The sequence below is a fragment of the Xenopus laevis genome, chromosome 8L (assembly GCF_017654675.1).
Source record: "Xenopus laevis strain J_2021 chromosome 8L, Xenopus_laevis_v10.1, whole genome shotgun sequence".
Classification (NCBI taxonomy): Eukaryota; Metazoa; Chordata; class Amphibia; order Anura; family Pipidae; genus Xenopus; species Xenopus laevis.
The window spans coordinates 38,286,332-38,306,790 of record NC_054385.1 but is presented as its reverse complement, the minus strand read 5'-3'; the positions used below and the strand labels follow the sequence as shown (position 1 = coordinate 38,306,790).

Genomic DNA, 20,459 nt, shown 5'->3' with positions numbered 1-20,459 from the left:
ATGGCAATACTGTTCCATCATTTACTGTATCTGACCATGGCCTTGATTCCCTGTCCAATAGAAAATAATGATTGTAAAAAAACATTTATTGACAGTTAAGAAACATTTACAGCTCCTACAATATACCAGTGCAATGGGTCTTTAGTGTGATGATCAGGGAAGCAAACCCTTTAGTTGCAGGAGGCCCTGTTGTATTTGTGCTTCATGGGGCCCTCTATACCTCCTGGGCTCCCCTGCAGCCGCAGGGTCTGCTTCTTCTGTAGTTACGCCCCAGCTCTTGTAACCCCTGTCACTAATGATAGCAAGATCTCCCTGTCAAGGGATTTGGGATGAAAAGCTGGGTGCCTCTACAGGGAGGAAAGCGATGTGTAGGACTTGTTATCCTATTAAACGTTTAGTCCATGGACAAAACTACAGAGAAAGCAGACCCTGCGGCACAGGAGGTATAGAGGCCCCATGAAGCCCTAATTAACGGGGTTGTTCACCTTCAATTTAACTTTTAATATGATGTAGAGACTGATATTGTGAGACAATTTGCGATTGGTTTTCTTTTTTTATTATGTGTGGTTATTTAGCTTTTTATTCAGCAGCTCTCCAGTTTGCAATTTCAGCAATATGATTGCTAGGGTCCAAATTACCCCAGCAACCATGCATTGATTTTTATTAGAGATCTAGTTACGCCACTCGATTAGTCATTGAGTTTGGAAACTCTATTGCTGAGATTAGAAAAAATGATTGAGCTGCCAGTCTGCTGAATGATTGGGATTCCCTTCCCATAGCCCAGCACAGAGCTGAACCATCTCTGCTACCTTTCCTCTCTCTCTCTCTCTCTCTCTCTGCCAAAGCCTATTGTTTTCTCTTATATACATATCAGTCAGAGTTTCCATAGTGCTTCTCATTGCAGAATAAAATGTAATCATTCTCCATGGAAACCAATGACTGAAGCGACCTAAATGGGGCTTTTCTTTTCACAATGCCGGTTTCTACGTAAAAAATAAAATTTGCTCTTCTGTTTTAAAGATGGAAGATAATTGTACTAAATATATGGTTTGTACCCTTGTTATTAAAGGGGTTGTTCACCTGTAAGTTAACTTTTATGATGTAGAGAGTGATATTGTGAGACAATTTGCATTTGGTTTTCATTTTTCATTATTTGTATTTTTTGAGATATTTAGCTTTTTATTCAGCAGCTCTTCGGATTGCTATATCAGCAATCTGGTTGCTAGGGTCCAAATTACCCTAGAAACCCTGCATTGATTTGAATAGGAGGCAGGACTATGAATAGGAGAGGTCTGAATAGAAAGATGAGTAATAATAAGTAGCAATAACAATAAACGTGTAGCTGTACAGAGCGTTTGTTCAGTTTACTAGAGTCAGAAGAAAAGTCAAATAATTAAAAAACAAATAGTGGAGACCAATTGAAAAATTGCTTATAATTGGCCATTCTATAACTTACTTAAAAGTTAACTTGAAGAAGGACCACCCCTTTAATGCGCATAGTGATTATTATAAGCTTTTCTGACTCCGCAGTCTGATAATCTGGACAATTTGAGAAGGAACCCTTTTTTTCCTGAAATAAGCAGTAAAAATCGTTTATTGGGAAAACAGCTTTCTGGCAGCACAAAGAATGCGTAAAAAAAATGCTGCCGTTCTTGGTGCTAATTAAACCCTGAAATGAAACCATGGTGTCTAGCGGGCAGCACACTTTCTCTCCTGCTCCACAGCAACAGCTGTTCCTCATATAACACAAAGCACATTCCTTCATACAAGCATATGCTCCGCGCACCACCTTATGTCTGGGACCAGATGTATCAAACACGGAATTGGACTTGCATATTGGAGTAGTTAGCCTGAAATTTGCTTATGCTTCCTCTGGGAATGCAGTTTAAAGGAGACAGGCATGGGATCTGTTATTCAGAAACCCATTATCCAGAAAACTCCAAATTCCAGAAAGGCCATCTCCCAAATAATCCAAATTTTTAAAAATGATTTCCCTTTTCTCTGTAATAATGAAACAGTCGCTTGTACTTGATCCAAACTAAGATATAAATGAATCCTTATTAGAAGCAAAACCAGCCTATTGGGTTTATTTAATATTTACATGGTATACCCCAGGTCCTGGGCATTCTGGATATTCATACCTGTACCTTGTATAGCAGTGCTGCTCTACCCTAATGTTGCCAGACTACAACTCACTGCATTCTTCAGCATATTTTATATTTAGTTCTCCAAAAAAAGAGATAGATTCTTAAAGCAACATTCACAATAATAGTATTTATGTCAAGAAGATCAAACAATAATTATCCTGCCTGTTTGTATTTGACTATTATTGGTTTATTATAAGAGCCTGTAATTGATGCATATTTATTCGTGGTCCCATACAGGCAAGCAGCACCCCCAAATTATATTCGGAATTTACACGGTTTTGATGCCATCCCTGGGTAACTAAAAACTGGAGTTCTACTGTATTTTTCTTAACCTCTGCATTATCTCTGCCATTCTGAAGTCTGATTATATTATGTAATATTATTAATAGGTAAGACTTACACAGTAATTCCAATATGTGATGTAATAAGGAGGTGACTAACATAGCACTGGAAAGGATGGTTTACCTTGCAGTTGTAAATAAGGTAGGGGACAAAGAGTCAGTTTTAGGAAAATCCTCAATATGGCACATTTCGAATTTAATGGGAGCACATTGTCCAGGTATATGCTTTTGGGTAAATACACATTAGGGTTAAAGAGGGGGGCATGATCAGCTGGGAATGGTAGGCTGTATTAGAGTGGGCTGCTCCTGGTCAGCCAGACTGATGGTGGCACTTAGGGATCTCTGCAGGTCTCTTCTAATTGTCTTCTGTGTGAAGCACTAGAAGAAGCCCACAGCCCAAATGTATTGGTGTAGAAAGTGCAATATTAATGTGGCAGAGCCAAAGTGGTAATGCAAATTTTTGCAGTTCCGTAACAGCTGATGTTCCATATACGGGTTCCATGTAGTATAGGTATCGGATCAGTTATCCAGAAACCCATTATCCAGAAAGTTCAGAATTACGGAAAGGCCATCTACCGCAGACAGCATTTTATTTAAATAATCCAACATTTTTTAAATGATTTCCTTTTTCTCTGTAATAATAAAACAGTACCTGGACCCAAACTAACGTATAATTGATCCTTATTGGAAAGAAAACCAGCCTATTGGGTTTATTTTATGTTTTCATGATTTTCTAGTAGACTTAAAGGAGAAGGAAAGGCTAAAATTAAGTGACAAGTCTATATAAATACACCAGTAAACCTTTAAAGTAGTTCTCAGTTTGTCAAAAGAAACACCACATTTCTTTCCTTCTATTGTGTACACATGGGCTTCTGTATCAAACTTCCTGCCTTCAGCTTAAACCTCCGGGACTAGGGCTTGAGCATGCTCAGTTTGCTCGTCTCCCCCTCCCTTTCCACCCCTCCCTTCCCTATCCCTGCTGTAATCTGAGCCCGTTATCTGGAAAACCCCAGGCCCCAAGCATTCTGGATAACAAGTCCCATACCTGTAGTAGAATAGTACTATTATTGGGTGACTGTGGGAATTAGAAAGGGCAACGCTATTGTACAGGAAGTAGAAAGTGGTTTTGTTTCTTTGTATTCTTGCTAATAGCTTGGTAGTGGGTGGAAATTGAATCACTCGACTGCAGCTCTTCCTGAGATGCCAGTTCTTTTATCATGTGGTCACAGGCACAAGAGGGAACTGATAACTGACACACAGACAGAGTTTGTTTCAGCAGAATCGACACCCTAGAGCCCTGTCTGTGATGCCTGCTTATGGCAAGTGGTTAAGTACAGGGCTACCTTGCCTTTTGCACTGGATTAAAAAGCTGCCAGTAGCACAGACATAAGTGCCCTCTGTCCTATAGGGTTACAACCATGCCCTCATGTCGCGCTCCAGCACTTGTGCCCCTAACATTGGCAATGGAGCCACTGTCTACAGCTACAATAATCCCAGTAACAGCATCACTTGATCGTATGAGAGCCATGCATAATCACGGCTTAAGCAGCTGTGGGAATGAGCAGTGAATATCCTATATAGTGGGGGTTCTACAGGACATTGTTGTACATTACAGTCCTATTTTGCCTTCTGAATCTCCGGACTGTGCTTGCATTCTTGCACTAATCACCTCTCTGCATTGTGCTTATGGTTTATACAAGGTTTCTATGGTTATACATGCCTAGGAGCAGCCATTATTGAACCAACAACCATGTCCCAGCCTGGAGTGACAGTTGAGCTCTGGGAGCTCTGTGTCTATTGTACATATGTGCAGTTTTGGGAGAAGGTGTACTGTGGTTCCTAAAGAGCAGGCTCGTCATAATTACCACAATCCATTGTATGGTACCAGGCCCGGACTGGCAATCTGTGGGTTCTGCCAAATGCCAGAGGGGCTGCTATAAGGTGCCATAGAAAGTCACTATTTAATTGTCTGTTTGGGCATCTGTGTACCTGAAATGCCAGGGTCTATTTTAATTCTCAGTCCAGACCCTTGTGATACTGGCACAGTGTTGTAAAGGTCTTTCCATGTTGATAAGGGGCTACCAAAAGAAAATATTTGTCAACTCTTATTGTTGCCTAGAGAGTTCAAGACAATTATACTACATGAATATTGGGGGTTTAATCTGCCTGATACACCACTACCATTGTCTTCAAGCATGTACCCATAAGTTTCTATAAAGTAGAATTTTTTAGGACTTATAACTGAAAGTCCTGCTTGAGATGCAGTTCACACATTTACAGTTGTTGTACACATGTTTGCACTAGCAGGTATGTGCCCCAATTGTTACTCAGCTCCCAGTCCCACTTCTCTCTGCCTTGTCCAGCCTCATAGCAAAGTAGCTGGAAAGCACACAGTGACCCCCCCACCAGCTGGCCCCCACTTACCCTCTGTCATGTGCAAACCACTTGGCACACTGGCAACATTTCACATTCCCAGGAGTTAGCCTAAACCTACGCAATGAACTTCCCTAACTGGCAACCTATTAGCCAGGATCACTAACTTCTACACTCTACTTTCTAACTAACCCAACTGCCTTCCAACACTGAGATTGAGCTTTAGCAGGACTTACCTACCTGATAGCTGTATACATCATATGCAGGGCCATCTTCCCAGAGAAACACAAGAATCTACTTCTGGTGTCCAACCATAAGCTTAAACGGGTAGTTGACCTTTGAGTTAACGTTTAGACGTAGAGAGTGATATTCTGAGACAATTTGCAATTGGTTTTAATTTTTTATTATTTGTGGTTTTTTGCTTTTTATTCAGTAGCTCTCTAGTTTGCAATTTTAACAATCTGGTTGCTAGGGTCCAAATTACCCTAGCAACCAGGGGCGATCCTGGTCCCTCCACTGCCTGAGGCATCTTGCTGTTGCTGCTGCCCCCTCCCCCAGTCATTCACCTTTTTTCACGACGGAGGGGGTCTGGGGGCTCCACGAGGGCGGCGGAGAGGGCCAGAACGCTAGTACAGTGAGCATAATTGCTCTCTCTGCGCTAGAAGAGCCGAATTTCTGGTTTGAAAACAGGAAATTCAGCTCATAAAGTACCAGGAGCCAAAAGTATTTTTGCCGCCCCTGGTACCTAGTGGGTACTTGCCTCATTGGCGCATCGCCCCTGCTAGCAACCATGCATTGATTTGAATAAAAGACTGGGATCTGAATAGGAGAAACCTGAATAGAAAGAATAGTAATAAGAAGTAGCAATAACAATACAGTTGTAGCCTTGCAAAGCAATTGTTATTTAGATGGGGTTAATGACCCCCATTTAAAAGCTGGGAAAGCTTCAGAAGGAGAAGGCAAATAATTAAAATACTATGAAAATAAATAATGAAGACCAATTGAAAAGATGCTTAGAATTTGCCATTCTATAGCATACTAAAAGTTAACTTAAACGAGAACCATCCCTTTAATTAGGCCTTCTCCCTCTCCACCAACTTATATAGCTTACAGGGCCTAGGAGCCCCCCACCCCCCAAATAAGAAACAGCTAAGAGGAACAATAAACAAATCCAACGTTAAAGGGTTACTGCCACTTGTTGACAGTAAAAGTTCCCTTAGTAGCTTGAAAATATAAGACATTTTAAAAAAAACTTTTCTTGCAATACCACATACTTATCCAATGTAATTTTATGTCTAAAATTCTTTTGTACCCTTGTATTGTACATTTCATTGGGACATGTTTTTAATGTTGGTTCTTTTGTAACCCAATGTGATAAGCCTGTATGTAAATAGGTATCCAAATGGGTAAATTGGTAATTACTCATTTGGTGATTGGCTGTGATGTATGTTGTTTTGATTGGTCATACCCCTATATAAGGGCTGTACAGGGGTATGCCCATTAGCCTATGAGTAAGCGCCCTAACAGGCATGAAACGTGTTAGGCTATTTTTTACTATGTCCTAATAAATAATTTAGCATTTTTTTAATAATCTTGACTGTTTTTGGAGGGACTCGCAACTATTGTTGCAATACCGCCACTTACTGCCTAAACTGAAAATAACTACGGTATGTACAACACACTTCTGGCTACACTGATTGATCAATTCCTTCATGTTCATTTATTTCTAATCGATAAAAATGGCAGATGCAAAAGGGGTGCAGTAATACCAACACCCACCTTTCCGCTAATTGATATTGTGATAAATGACTCCTATTTGAGACTGCTGGCACACTGGGTGGGTTTGGTCATTGCTATGATCAAAAGGCTCGTGACTCATTTGCAATTAATGGCAATGTTGCCCTTTTCTGCAGTTATTGACTCAATTGTACATCAATACAGTGATTTTGCAGCTGGAACTCCTTGCAGCACCTCCCAATGCTCTTTAAGGCAAGTGGCCTGTGTGACTCACGCTTAATGTGCCTGTGCTTGGAGCCATGTGAGCTTCTTGCGCTATAATTAAAAGGACGCTGAAAATCAGTTGCACAGCTCCCTGTAGGGACTGTCTACTCGCAGTGTTTCCATAGAGATGGCTGGCGGAGATGCTGAGTTCTGCGCATTGCCCACTGGAGCTGCTGCTGCATCTGCCGTCACATAAAAACTGCTACCGTCTTGATACTTTCACCTTTGAGATAACTTCTACTATGTAGATGTAGAGCGTGATATTCTGAGACTATTTGCAATTGGTTTTCATTTTTTATTATTTGTGGTTGTTGACTTATTTAGCTTTGTATCCAGCAGCATTCCAGCAGCATGTCAGCAATCTAGTGGCTAGGGCCCAGATTACCCTAGCAACCATGCATTGATTTAAATGAGAAAATGGAATATTAATAGGGGAGGGTCGGAAAAGAAAGATGAGTAATAAAAAGCAGCAATAACAATAAATGTGTAGCATTACAGAACATTTGTTTTTAGACGTGACCCTCTTTTGAAAGCTAGAAAGAAGGCAAATAATTCATAAACTGTAAAAAAAAAAAATAATGAAGACCAATTGAAAAGTTGCTTAGAATTGGACATTCTATAACATACAAAAAAATTAACTTGAAGGTGAACTACTCTTGTTACCCAGAATGCTTGGGACTTGGGATCTTTCCGTAATTTAGATCTCTATACCTTAAGTCTACTAGAAAATCATGTAAACATTAAATAAACCTGGTTTTGCTTCCAATAAGGATTAATTATATCTTAGCTTGACTTTCCTTCTCCTTTAATTGGGGGCCGCTACTAATGAAAATCGTATTGATCCGGCTCCGCAATCAAAATCTTACCTGCTTCGACCTTGATTTTTATGTTCTCAAGTTTTGAGAAAGCGAAAAGCATTATATGATAAGGTTTGCTGCGACAGAAGGATCTCACCATCATCATTATCACTGCAGAATGATTACCGTATATGGTTGCAAACGAAACAGGAAGATTGGAGGACCATGCTCACAAGAGCTTGCAATCTAAAGTGTCTGCGATAAATATCATTTAAATCTCAGTCTTAAACCTAGACAGAATGGATGGATAATACTTGCCTATACAAGAACAAAAATGATTGTATGTTTTCACAATTCAGATTAATAACGTCTTCCAATAGTTCTGTACTGTACTCACCATCATAAATGGCCAATTAATTGAGTAAGTAAATGATTATGATTAAGGGCTTGCAATTTTCATGTTAATTAATACATTATTTTCCTAGGAAAATATTTAGAAGCAGACTATACTGGGAAGGTAATAAATTGTTTTTTTATGAGAACGGATCAATGGAGAGGTGGAACAGAACAGAAGTGCTCGTTGTGCAGACAAAAATATTGAACGTTAAGGAGTGGGCAGTGGAATTAAATGGGACATTATTGTACTAAGGGGGAAAAGGGAAGATTTTATTTGAAAAGCAGATTTATTCAAGATCAGCTGGGGAATCAAGACTGAGAGTTTTAACAAGGTGTCTCATATATCAAAGCAGATAGGTCTTTCACTTTGTCAGAATGTTTGGCTCCTTTAAGCCATCAAACGCAGTCATTACCAGTGGGTGTTATTGATCGGCAGCGCTCGTTATATTTTTAACAAGTTGTATGCATTGGTACTGCTCATAAAGAAAACGCTAATTAATACATCGGCCCATAAATTTTGCAGACCAGATTGTAAAAAGGAGCTGACTGCACATGTGGAGTAGCCCGTGGAAAAAAAAATGGGATGAGTGTTAATTGTTTGCCTTTTTCTTCCGACTTCCGGCTACACATTTATTGTTATTGCAACTTTCTATTCAGCCCCTTTTCTATTCATATCCCAGTCTCTTATTCAAACCAGTGCATGTTTGTTAGGAAAATTTGTACCCTAGCAACTGGATTGCTGAAACTGCAAACTGCAGAGCTGCTGAATAAAAAGCTAAATAACTCAAAAACCCACAAATAATAAAAAATGAAAACCAATTGCAAATTAGCTCAGAATATCACTCTACACACATACTAGAAGTTAACTCAAAGGTGAATAAACCCTTTAATATGATTGATTTGGATTGATATTGGTCCTGCCATGTCTGCACAGCTTTTGTTATTCTGGGAAGGTTTTTCACTAGAGACCTATTGCATGGGGACTTTATTGTGCAGAAACAGGAGCCTTCCCCAAACTGTTGACTCAAAATAGAAAGCACATAATTATGAAGAATGTCATTGCTGACTGTAGCCTTAAAGGAGAAGGAAAGCTACCAAAGCAGTTTATTGCCAATATATGAGCCACAATAGTGCAAGCTATAACACTATATTTATTCTGCAGAATGCTTTACCATAGCCGAGTAAACAACTAAGCTCTCTGTATGTTTAGGATAGCAGCTGCCATATTAGCTTGGTGTGTGTGGGGGGGTTTCATGTGTGACATCACTTCCTGCCCGAGGTTTTCCCTGCTCACTCACAGCTCTGGGCTCAGATTACAGCAGGGTTGGGAGGAGGGAGGGGGAGAGAGGAACAAACTGAGCATGCTCAAGCCCAAGCCCTGGAGGTTTAAGCTGAAAACAGGAAGTCTGATACAGAAGCCCATGTGTACACAATAGAAGGAAAGAAATGTGGTGTTTCTTTTGACAGAGGACTCTGAGCAGCATTACTTTGAGGGTTTATTGGTGTATTTATAGATAACTCAAAGAGGTTGAGAATCATACACAGTCAGAAATTGTCTGCTATTATGCTTTTATTTTTGTCCACAAGACATGTTTCGGGCTGCAAAGGCCCTTTCTCAAGTGTGTATTTATATATACCTTTCTCATAAAGCTTGTTTAATTTTGGCCTTTCCGTCTCCTTTATGGTTTGCTTTTAATAGAAACAGGAGCCTAGCCCAAACCCTCCAAAACTGTATTAAATCTGAATAAGAGTTTTGAGGTACAAAAGGCTGGCAGATTTGCTTTCAGTCCTGGATATAAATACTCATTGTTTTCTTTCATTTTTTTTGTTTCAGGCTTGTATTGATGTTTATCCCAGCCCAACCCATCCAAAAGAATGCCATTAGTTAAGAGAAACATAGAGCCCCGGCATTTATGCCGAGGAATTGTGCCAGATGGAGTCACCAGTGAATTGGAGTGTGTCACCAACAGCACCCTTGCTGCCATCATCAAACAGCTCGGCAGCCTTAGTAAGTACCCAGAGAGGCCTTGGCTCATTAACAAATATGATGACAATTTGGTCCATTGGCTAAAGGTGCAGTATACCCATATGTTCAACAAGAGCAAAATAAAAAAAACGTATTTCCTCATCAGAATATTATCGAATGGCTGGTACAAGGTTGTACATACTATGTGATAATACACTGTTTTTTGACATTGCGAGACCCTTGGTGCTGGTTTTTGATTTATTTTTGTACACATTGGATTTCAGTGCACAGGGGACTATATACACATAGGCATTGCACAACCGTCTTCGTTCATTGGTTTATGAAGAATAGATAACTTAATTCTAGGTTGTGAATAATTAAAAACAGAACTAGGAATTAAACTTTCAATTTCTTAATATTATGATATAGAATGGCCAATTCTAAACAACTTTTCAACTGGACTTCATTTTTTCCTTTATAGTTTTTGAATTATTTGCCTTCTTTTTCTGACCCTTTCCAGCTTTAAAATGGGGGTCACTGACCCCATCTAAAAAACAAATGCTCTGTAATGCTACAAATTCATTTGTACTGCTACTTCTTATTACTCATCTATTCAGGTCCTCTCCTATTCATTTTCAAGTCTTTTTTCAATGCTTGGAAGCTAGGGTAATTTGGACCCTAACAACCAGACTGCTGAAATTGCAAACTAAAGAGCTGCTGAATAAAAAGCTAAATAAGTCAAAAACCACAGATAATAAAAAATGAAAACCAATTGCAAATTGTCTCAGAATATCACACTCTATGTCATACTAAAAGTTAATTCAAAGGTGAACAGCCCTTTTAACTAAAAGAAAGAAAACAGTAGCGTAACTAGTTATTACTGGGCCCCACAGAAAATTATTTTTCAGGCCCCCAAAATGTTTAGAGGTTGACTTGTTTTACCAATATTTATTGAAACTGTATATGAATTAGGGCCTCATGGGGCCCCCTATACCTCATGGACCCCCCTGCAGCCGCAGGGTCTGCTTCCTCTATATTTACATTCCTGAAAGAAAACCATTCTGTAAGGTTTCCATTAACTTTATTGCAGCACTGGTAAGGGTAAGAAGTCATGGCAGAAGGTTAACATGTAGGTTCTTGTATAGGCACGGCAGTAAGGCACACAGGCTAGAAAGGAAGACTGGTAAGAAATATTCAAATTAAACAAGTCCTGGCAATGGTTCAGGGCAGGCAGCAATCCAGCAGGGTCGGACACAGGCCAAAATCTCAACAGAGATAAGGTAACGAAGTATCAGGAGCACCTACCATATGAGGTGCCCAGCAGAAAGGAGGCAAACAAACTGAAATGTCAGTGGCCAATTTCGTCTAGAAACCCCTGGCATCTAGTGGTCCTGCGCTGGTCCTTGGTACAATGGTCTGACAACACTGGTGAGCTGCAACTAATTTTCTCCACCCTGTGTTATATTTTGATTTGGAAAGAAAATGTACAGGGCATAGTATGCAGAATCGATTGCCCAGAGTGCAGCACGTAAGTTCATTGGCACATTTTTGGTGCTCCTTAGTGCACTTGCACTTACCCCTGGGGCTTTGGAAAATGATCCCTATTATACTGAGATGATGAACAACTACTGTTAAATATAAGGATATTACAAGTCACCTGCAGCCTTGTATCTTTATAAAACTTATAGATATTTTCAGGACAAAAAAAACACATTATTGGAGGTCATTTATAAACAGTGGGCAAATTTGCTCTTGGGCTGTAACCCATGGCAACCAATCAGATGATTGCTTTCAGTGCTCACCCTGCAGCTGGCTGAAAAAAGCTAATCACTGATTGGTTGCTTTGGGTAACTGCCCAGGTGCAAATTTGGCCAGTGTTTTTAAATGAGGGGGTTATGTAATAAAAGGCACTAAGTTTGCCCCGTAGCGGTAACCCATACCAACCAATCAGCTGGTAGAATTTCCTGGTCACCTGTTTAAATGCAAACATCTTATTGGTTGCTATGGGTTACTGCTCCTGGGCAAATTGAGCGCCTTTTATTACATATGGGGATATGTCTGTAATCTTGAGGATGTGTACTTGAGGATATTAAAAATTGTCACTAGGTGTCACTGGAGAGCCGGAATGAAAACCATCTATGATTCACGGAATTAGTCACAGTTTAAATATATACAGCAGTGAGATATTTCTAGTGCTGCGCAGTTAGAAATGTGCAAAGAGAAACCCAACCATAACTAAAGGTGTGTGGGGAGTTGGGGGGGGCTGACTTTGTATTATCCTGCCATTATTGATACAACTTTCTGAGCAAAAAGGGGTGAGGTATAGCTCTTCTTATTGCTGTAAAACAATATATAAGCGCACGCAGGTTGCCACAGGTGAATCTGGTTTAAATGATGCATCTGACGTGCCTTTCTACCAATTAAATAAAGTGTGCCTTTTGTATTTGTTACACTAGACTAGATGAATCAGCAAGGTCAGCTCCATCTGTATGATTATGCTTGTAAATATCCCCCTGTATCTTACTCATTGGGGTGGAATTACGATTGCTGCCATGTATGAGTGTACAATGTAGGTGAGCAGATTATGTTTCATCAATGGCCCATCCTAATATGCAATGAGTAAGCTATGCAGGCTGTAACCATAACAACCACAGAATCAGTGCATCTCGTCCCCTTGTAAATATAGCTGGTACTGCCCACAGTGTGCACCTGTATACACTCACCATCCATAACATGGCAAATTAATTGTATTTTCATCCACGGAAATGCCCTGGCCCTTTCTTTTTATAGAACTCTGCTTATCAATTAGAAATAAATTGCCTGTAAAAATATCACGGTGTAACATGGTGTTTCTTTGTTACCTTGGAACAATATATTCCAAATATTTCTGTTTTTCTCTTATAATGTTTCCCTGTTGGCACAGGCCGCCATGCAGAGGACATCTTTGGGGAGCTTTTTAATGAAGCCAATAGCTTCTACATGCGCATGAACTCTCTGCAAGAACGGGTAGACTTGCTGGTGATAAAAGTCACTCAGCTGGACTCCACCGTGGAAGAAGGTAACTTTTTATTTATTTATTCTTTGAAGTGGTTTTTAGTTTAGGCATAGGAACCCTTTGGCACACTGCTGAGAACTACAATTTTCAAAATCCCCACTTAAAGTTCTGTTATATATCCAGAGCCCCAGAGGCTTCCTATACTTGTATCAGATATCATCAGTGACTAACAGACCTGGGGGGAGAGGTGGAGGCTATTTGTGCCTCTGTGTACTTTAACCCTTTCCCTGCCAGCCGTTTTGTCCTAGATGCGAACATCTACTGCCAAGCAGTTTTTAGATATTTTGCACTCTTTCACTTTAAGGGCCTTTCCTGGGGTGGTCTTTTAGTTAACCCAGGAAAACAATATATTGTTTTTTTCAGGACAACCTGAACTTTCACAATATGCAAGAATTTTGGTGTAATTCTACTTCTCTAAAAAAATATTGGATTCTAAGTGTCAAATAAAATGAAAAAAATCATGTTGCACGAAGAACAATCACATATATCAGAAACATCATTCATTTTACGTACGAGAACACAGCTGATTTAGAAAGGTCTATGTCTCCTGAACGCGACAATACCAAATATATATAGTTTTATGGAGATTTCTCACTTGTATAGCTCAAAATCTACAAGCAGTACACAACCAAATTTCCAAAGCAACACTCCCCAAACGGCATACTTTTGATTTCAAGGCCAAACATTCCACTAACAGTAGGTTTACCCAAGAAAACTACCCATTACTAGAAAGAACAGATTCTGGTGAATCAAAAATGGGTAGAAATATCTTTGTACTCCAAACCACCAAGTTGCAATTGTTTCCTAAAGTTATAGTGTTTTATAGAAATTGGTGAATTTTTTGAAAAATGACCTCAAAGCTTCCACTCTACAGCAACATATCTCCCACACATCATTAGGTATCAATGTAAAACACCCCAAATATAAAATCCTGGGTCCACTGAACAGTTTGATGCCCAATATGAATAGATGTACCCAAGCACGTGGCATAGGAGGCCCCAAAAGGAAGACCCCCCGTTTGTTCTGTAATTTCAGATACTGCAAAATCAACACATTTACATCGTTTTGGGGGGCGGCAAAGGTAGAAAACAGTACGTTCACCCCAGAAAACCATATATTTTCGGAAAGTACACATTCCCCTGAATCTAAATTGGGTATGCATGTCTTTCTACGCCAAAGTACCAAGCCGCAAATCATTCCTAAATTTGGTGATTTTGGGGACATTTCCAAAAATGACTTCAAAATTTCGACCCTGCAGCATCGTATTACCCACATACTTTTAGGTATCAAGACAAATCACCCCAAATATGAAAGCCTGGGGTCCTCTGAACAGTTTGATGCCCAATATGTATAGGTGTACCCAAGCACGTGGCGTATAGGGGCCCCAAAACGAAGACCCCCATATGGTCTGTCATTTCAGGTACTGCAAAATCAACACATTTACATTGTTTTGAGGGGGGCAAATGTAGAAAAAAGTAAGTTCACCCCAGAAAACCATATATTTTCGGAAAGTACACATTCCCACGGATCTAAATTGGGTATGCATGTCTTTGTACTCCAAAGTACCAAGCCGCAAACCATTCCTAAATTTGGTGATTTTGGGGACATTTCCAAAAATGACTTCAAAATTTCGACCCTGCAGCATCGTATTACCCACATACTTTTAGGTATCAAGACAAATCACCCCAAATATGAAAGCCTGGGGTCCTCTGAACAGTTTGATGCCCAATATGTATAGGTGTACCCAAGCATGTGGCATATAGGGGCCCTAAAAGGAAGACCCCCATATAGTCTGACATTTCAGGTACTGCAAAATCAACACATTTACATTGTTTTGGGGGGGCAAAAGTAGAAAACAGTAAGTTCACCCCAGAAAACCATATATTTTCGGAAAGTACACATTCCCACGAATTCAAATTGGGTATGCATGTCTTTCTACGCCAAAGTACCAAGCCGCAAATCATTCCTAAATTTGGTGATTTTGGTGACATTTCCAAAAATCACCTCAAAATATCTACCCTGCAGCATCGTATTACCCACATACTTTTAGGTATCAAGAGAAATCACCCCAAATATGAAAGCCTAGGGTCCTCTGAACAGTTTGATGCCCGATATGTATAGGTGTACCCAAGCACGTGGCATACAGGGGCCCCAAAAGGAAGACCCCCATATAGTCTGTCATTTCAGGTACTGCAAAATCAACACATTTACATCGTTAGGGGGGGGCAAAAGTAGAAAACAGTAAGTTCACCCCAGAAAACCATATATTTTCGGAAAGTACACATTCCAACGAATCCAAATTGGGTATGCATGTCTTTCTACGCCAAAGTACCAAGCCGCAAACCATTCCTAAATTTGGTGCTTTAGGTGACATTTCCAAAAATCACCTCAAAATATCTACCCTGCAGCATCGTATTACCCACATACTTTTAGGTATCAAGACAAATCACCCCAAATATGAAAGCCTAGGGTCCTCTGAACAGTTTGATGCCCGATATGTATAGGTGTACCCAAGCACGTGGCATACAGGGGCCCCAAAAGGAAGACCCCCATATAGTCTGTCATTTCAGGTACTGCAAAATCAACACATTTACATCGATTTGGGGGGGGCAAAAGTAGAAAACAGTAAGTTCACCCCAGAAAACCATATATTTTCGGAAAGTACACATTCCAACGAATCCAAATTGGGTATGCATGTCTTTCTACGCCAAAGTACCAAGCCGCAAATCATTCCTAAATTTGGTGATTTAGGTGACATTTCCAAAAATCACCTCAAAATATCTACCCTGCAGCATCTTATTACACACATACTTTTAGGTATCAAGACAAATCACCCCAAATATGAAAGCCTAGGGTCCTCTGAACAGTTTGATGCCCAATATGTATAGGTGCACCCAAGCATGTGGCATATAGGGGCCCTAAAATGAAGACCCCCATATAGTCTGTCATTTCAGGTACTGCAAAATCAACACATTTACATCGATTTGGGGGGGGCAAAAGTAGAAAACAGTAAGTTCACCCCAGAAAACCATATATTTTCGGAAAGTACACATTCCAACGAATCCAAATTGGGTATGCATGTCTTTCTACGCCAAAGTACCAAGCCGCAAATCATTCCTAAATTTGGTGATTTAGGTGACATTTCCAAAAATCACCTCAAAATATCTACCCTGCAGCATCGTATTACACACATACTTTTAGGTATCAAGACAAATCACCCCAAATATGAAAGCCTAGGGTCCTCTGAACAGTTTGATGCCCAATATGTATAGGTGTACCCAAGCATGTGGCATATAGGGGCCCTAAAATGAAGACCCCCATATAGTCTGTCATTTCAGGTACTGCAAAATCAACACATTTACATCGATTTGGGGGGGGCAAAAGTAGAAAACAGTAAGTTCACCCCAGAAAACCATATATTTTCGGAAAGTACACATTCCAACGAATCCAAATTGGGTATGCATGTCTTTCTACGCCAAAGTACCAAGCCGCAAATCATTCCTAAATTTGGTGATTTAGGTGACATTTCCAAAAATCACCTCAAAATATCTACTCTGCAGCATCGTATTACCCACATACTTTTAGGTATCAAGAGAAATCATCCCAAATATGAAAGCCTAGGGTCCTCTGAACAGTTTGATGCCAATATGTATAGGTGTACCCAAGCACGTGGCATATAGGGGCCCTAAAAGGAAGACCCCCCCTTGTATGTTCTGTCATTTCAGGTACTGCAAAATCAACACATTTACATCGTTTTGGGGGGGGCAAAGGTAGCAAAAAGTAAGTTCACCCCAGAAAACCATATATTTTCGGAAAGTACACATTCCCACGAATCTAAATTGGGTATGCATGTCTTTCTACTACAAAGTACCAAGCCGCAAACCATTCCTAAATTTGGTGATTTTGGGGACATTTCCAAAAATGACTTCAAAATTTCGACCCTGCAGCATCGTATTACCCACATACTTTTAGGTATCAAGACAAATCACCCCAAATATGAAAGCCTGGGGTCCTCTGAACAGTTTGATGCCCAATATGTATAGGTGTACCCAAGCACGTGGCGTATAGGGGCCCCAAAACGAAGACCCCCATATGGTCTGTCATTTCAGGTACTGCAAAATCAACACATTTACATTGTTTTGAGGGGGGCAAATGTAGAAAAAAGTAAGTTCACCCCAGAAAACCATATATTTTCGGAAAGTACACATTCCCACGGATCTAAATTGGGTATGCATGTCTTTGTACTCCAAAGTACCAAGCCGCAAACCATTCCTAAATTTGGTGATTTTGGGGACATTTCCAAAAATGACTTCAAAATTTCGACCCTGCAGCATCGTATTACCCACATACTTTTAGGTATCAAGACAAATCACCCCAAATATGAAAGCCTGGGGTCCTCTGAACAGTTTGATGCCCAATATGTATAGGTGTACCCAAGCACGTGGCGTATAGGGGCCCCAAAACGAAGACCCCCATATGGTCTGTCATTTCAGGTACTGCAAAATCAACACATTTACATTGTTTTGAGGGGGGAAAATGTAGAAAAAAGTAAGTTCACCCCAGAAAACCATATATTTTCGGAAAGTACACATTCCCACGGATCTAAATTGGGTATGCATGTCTTTGTACTCCAAAGTACCAAGCCGCAAACCATTCCTAAATTTGGTGATTTGGGGGACATTTACAAAAATGACTTCAAAATTTCGACCCTGCAGCATTGTGTTACCCACATACTTTTAGGTATCAAGACAAATCACCCCAAATATGAAAGCCTGGGGTCCTCTGAACAGTTTGATGCCCAATATGTATAGGTGTACCCAAGCACGTGGCGTATAGGGGCCCCAAAACAAAGACCCCCATATGGTCTGTCATTTCAGGTACTGCAAAATCAACACATTTACATTGTTTTGGGGGGGGCAAAGGTAGAAAAAAGTGCGTTCACCCCATAAAACCATATATTTTTGGAAAGTACACATTCCTGCGAATCCAAATTGGGTATGCATGTCTTTGTACTCCAAAGTACCAAGTCGCAAGCCTTTCCTAAATTTGGCGATAAAAGCAACTGTTTTTACATTTCTGAAAATCGCCTAAAAATATTGCAATTGGCCGCATTTATCTCACCCAATTTCTTACATACAATTGTAAAACACCATAAATATTGATGCCAAGGGTCTACTGAACAGTTTGATGCCCAATATGCATAGATATACCAAGGCAGCTGGCATGTGCGGACCCCAAATAAAAATAGTGAATATGAGTTTTCTCCGCTGCCCATTCGCCTTCTGTGAACATAGACCCTTGACTTCATATTATTTGCCTCAAGACCCTCCTAACAGCAATGACCCCCCAAAACCATACATTTTTGGAAAGTACACATTCTGCCGATTCCAACAAAGATAACGACGTCTTTCTACACGAAACTACCAAACTGCAAAGCTTTTCTAAACATATAGGTTTTTACAACATTTCTGAAAATCGCCTAAAAATGTTGCAGTTTGCCGCATTTATCGGACACAATGTTTTACGTACAAAGAAAAATCTCTCTAAATATGGACGTCAGAGGTCTAATAAATAGTTTGATGCCCAATATGTATAGATTTACCAAAGTATGTGTTGTGTATGGACCCCAAATGAAAAACGTAACTATGAATTTTCACGCTAGCCAACTAAGCTGCAGAAAAGAGAACCCTAACTGTACGTTATGTGCCGTAAGACCCCCAAACTGTAAAAAGACCCCCAGAAACCCATATATTTTTGGAAAGCACATATTTTGGCGGATCAAACTAAGTAAAATCTATCTTTCTATACCAAAGCACCAAACAGCAAAACGATACTAAAGATACATAGGGAACAATAATGCAGGGATAAAATTGCAATAAAACCACAAAAATAGCGTAAATCAATGAAATAACAAAATAATTGTTCTGACAGCGTAATTAGTGGCCGAAATCGATTATCCAATAGTCACGCTGCCAAAATAACACGTTTTTAGGCAAAAAAAACAAAAGATAACAGTATAATGAATTCGTAAAAAAAAAAAAAACACCTGTTTGTGTATACATATTTGTGCACTAATAAAAGTTATCTGAGTGTGCAAATACATGTAAATAAGTGTAAATAAGTGTAAATAACTGTACAAAAGGGACCAAGTGTGCTAAAATTAAAAAAAAAAAATTTAAAAAAATTCCAATCTTTACTAAAATGCATAAATGTACTGTAAGTATGTGTAGGTGCAGGTAAGTGTGTAAAAAAACGTGCACTTACCGTTTTTGGAGCAGGAGAATCGCTGTCTTCTTTGGAGGAGTCCTGGCAGCGTGTCTGCAGAGTTGCTGCGCAGCAGGAAGTGCGTGGGCGGCTCTGCAGGCAGGAAGAAGGTGAGTGTAGTAGCAGACGCTCCATGCGATGCGTCTGCTACTTTGAAGTCGGATCTGCGACAATCGAGTCGCAGATCCGACTTGACAGCCCCCCAGCCTCGTTGCCTAGGGGGCTGTCTTCTCTCCCCACTCTCTGCGGAGGCGGCAAAAGCCGCCGAAGCAGAGAGAGCGCTCAGCTGCTAAAGAACGTACAATGTACGTTCTTGGCAGCCTGAGCATTTGCCTGCCAGCACGTACGCCGTACGTGCTTGGCAGGCAAAGGGTTAAAAGCCAATGCCTGTTTTTGAATCCCAATCTGGATCTACCATCATAACTCTTACTGCTCTTATAGTGGAAAAAACCTTTGCTTGCAACTGTATAAAAGACAGCCTTTTCTACTTAAAAAAGCTCCTCTGGGACCCTGTTGACCTTAAAAAAAACTAACTGTCATATCACCTTCCAACTGCCATGTCTACAGAGAAAAGAAGTATTCTATTGACCTCCCCTCCTTGTAACTTTAATAAAGTTTATTCTATACATGCATCACCCCATACTGGGGTCAAAATAGGCCCTGGCATTTTAAGTTCAAAGAGGCACAAACAGCCCCTTCACCAGCCCACTAAATAGTGATTGTGTATGGCATCACACAGCAGCCCCTCTGGCATTTGCCAGAACCCAGTCCAGGCCTGCAAATGATACAACTGAGAGTTCAGGTGTGGCTGGCTTTTCTTGTGTAAATGAGGAAGGGAAAAATATTACAATCAACCGCATCAATGAACAAATGCGGCCGCGATCCCACGGGATTTTTTACACTGCCCTTTCAACATCTGGCCAATTTTGGACAGATATCGATCGGGGGCACCCGTTGGATGGCCCGACACACGTTCCAATAAGCTGACGACTTGGTCTGTCAGTAGCTTTTATTGACCCCTGTATGGGGGCCTTTAGCTTTTATACAACCAGTAGTACTACTGTCAAATATAAGTTTGCTGGATACTACTTAAGTGATCTCAGTATTTATATAGTGACT

General features: G+C 40.2%; 1 protein-coding gene across 2 annotated transcripts in view; it reads left to right on the top strand.

Moving 5' to 3' along the window:
- The window catches only part of LOC108698377 (wiskott-Aldrich syndrome protein family member 3), a 45,105-nt gene that overhangs the window by 11,841 nt on the left and 12,805 nt on the right, over positions 1 to 20,459 (top strand). For both annotated transcript variants that reach the window (XM_018229810.2, XM_018229809.2), the window contains exons 2-3: positions 9,890 to 10,063; positions 12,945 to 13,079. In XM_018229810.2, coding sequence (XP_018085299.1) covers positions 9,931 to 10,063; positions 12,945 to 13,079 — 268 coding nt within the window. In that variant the 5' untranslated portion in view covers positions 9,890 to 9,930. The remainder of the gene's footprint in view (positions 1 to 9,889; positions 10,064 to 12,944; positions 13,080 to 20,459) is intronic.